This window comes from Manis javanica, chromosome 10, assembly GCF_040802235.1.
Source record: "Manis javanica isolate MJ-LG chromosome 10, MJ_LKY, whole genome shotgun sequence".
Lineage (NCBI taxonomy): Eukaryota > Metazoa > Chordata > Mammalia > Pholidota > Manidae > Manis > Manis javanica.
In genome coordinates, this window is record NC_133165.1 from 82,105,628 (window position 1) to 82,107,124 (window position 1,497).

The window sequence follows — 1,497 nt, forward strand, 5'->3', positions numbered from 1 at the left end:
TTTCTGTTTTTCTGTGTGTGTGTGCTTTCTTTTGAGTGACGATGTTCACTATTCTACTAATATTTTAAGATAAATTTCCCAATCCTTTTAGCAATGGTAAGGAAATCTTAGGAGTGAAGTCCAGTTTAGATTTCCTGAAACACCTAATCTCATTTTTCTTCATTACAATTATCATCTGAAAGAAGCTTTTTTATACGGAGATGAAAGTGGTAAATTGACAAGGGTCAGTACTGAATGGAAGGCCAAATATAGATGAGGAAAAGACAAAGTTACATAGAAACAGAAGAAAAAGTGCTTAGGGATCTGGACATCAATATTCCCCTAATTCTTTAACAGTAATATAAATCTTTTGACCAAGTCATTAAAGGCTTGTTTCACTTGTTTGTTCCTCAGAGTGTAAATGAATGGGTTCAACATGGGGGAAATGGAAGTAGTGAGTATGGTTACTCCCTTATTAATGGCCATTTCATCTTTTGCTGAAGGTTTGATATAAACAAAGATGCAGCTGCCATAGGTGATAGAAACCACAATAATGTGGGAAGAACAGGTGGAAAAGGCTTTTGTCCTCTGCTGGGCAGAGGGGAGTCTTAGAATTGTTCTGATGATGTACATGTAGGACAGAACCACACACACCAGAGTCACAATAAAAACCATCACAGAGCAGATAATGATCATCTGATCTATGAACCATGTATCTGAGCATGAGATCTTCAATATTGGCTTAGCATCACAGAGAAAGTGTTCAATGGCATTAGAGTCACAGAATTCCAGATCCAGTCCCAAGCTAAGTGGTGGCAATATGATCAGTAGAGTAGTCACCCAACAGCAGAAGATTAGCCTTTTGCAGACCCTGTAGTTCATAATAGTCATGTAATGTAGGGGTTTGCAGATGGCTACATATCGATCAAAGGAAATGGTAGCCAGGAGAAAAAATTCCGTTACTCCAAAAACATATGTAAAAAATAGTTGGCATACACAAGCATTATATGTAACAGTCCTGTCACCTGTTGATATACTGTACAAGAATCTAGGAATGCAGGCAGAAGTGAATGAGATTTCTAACAAAGAGAAATTTTGAAGAAAAAAGTACATTGCAGTTTTAAGGTGAGAATCCACTAATGTGAGGATGATGATGCTCAGGTTTCCAGTTACACTCAACATGTAGGTGATCAGTAGAAATATAAAAATCAGAATCTGTAGCTGAGGGTCATCTGTCAATCCCAGGAGGATGAAACTGGTGAGAGATGTGTGGTTTCTCATTCCTGGGTCCTGTCTTTTTCCCAGTCTGCATGTAAGAGCAATGGCAGTAAGATCTGAGTAGAGAGTGGAAAAATTGTCTTACGATGGGTTTTGTTCAGAAAAGCCAAGCAATGTATTTTACGTGTATTTTGTTTTTCTTGATAATGAGTTTTAAAAATAATTCATGCTCTTGGCTCTGTTGATAGCATATCATTAGGTGAATCATAAACCTGGCTTTCAAATGTTTTTTACAACAAC

The 1,497-nt window shown here is 37.3% G+C and overlaps 1 protein-coding gene across 1 annotated transcript; it reads right to left on the reverse strand.

Annotated features, from left to right (window-relative positions):
* Positions 1–321: 321 nt before the first annotated feature.
* Positions 322–1,260, reverse strand: LOC108398010 (olfactory receptor 6C2-like). The gene has a single exon (XM_017661749.3). It carries the CDS (start codon positions 1,258–1,260, stop codon positions 322–324), a length of 939 nt encoding a protein of 312 aa, XP_017517238.3.
* Positions 1,261–1,497: the final 237 nt, after the last annotated feature.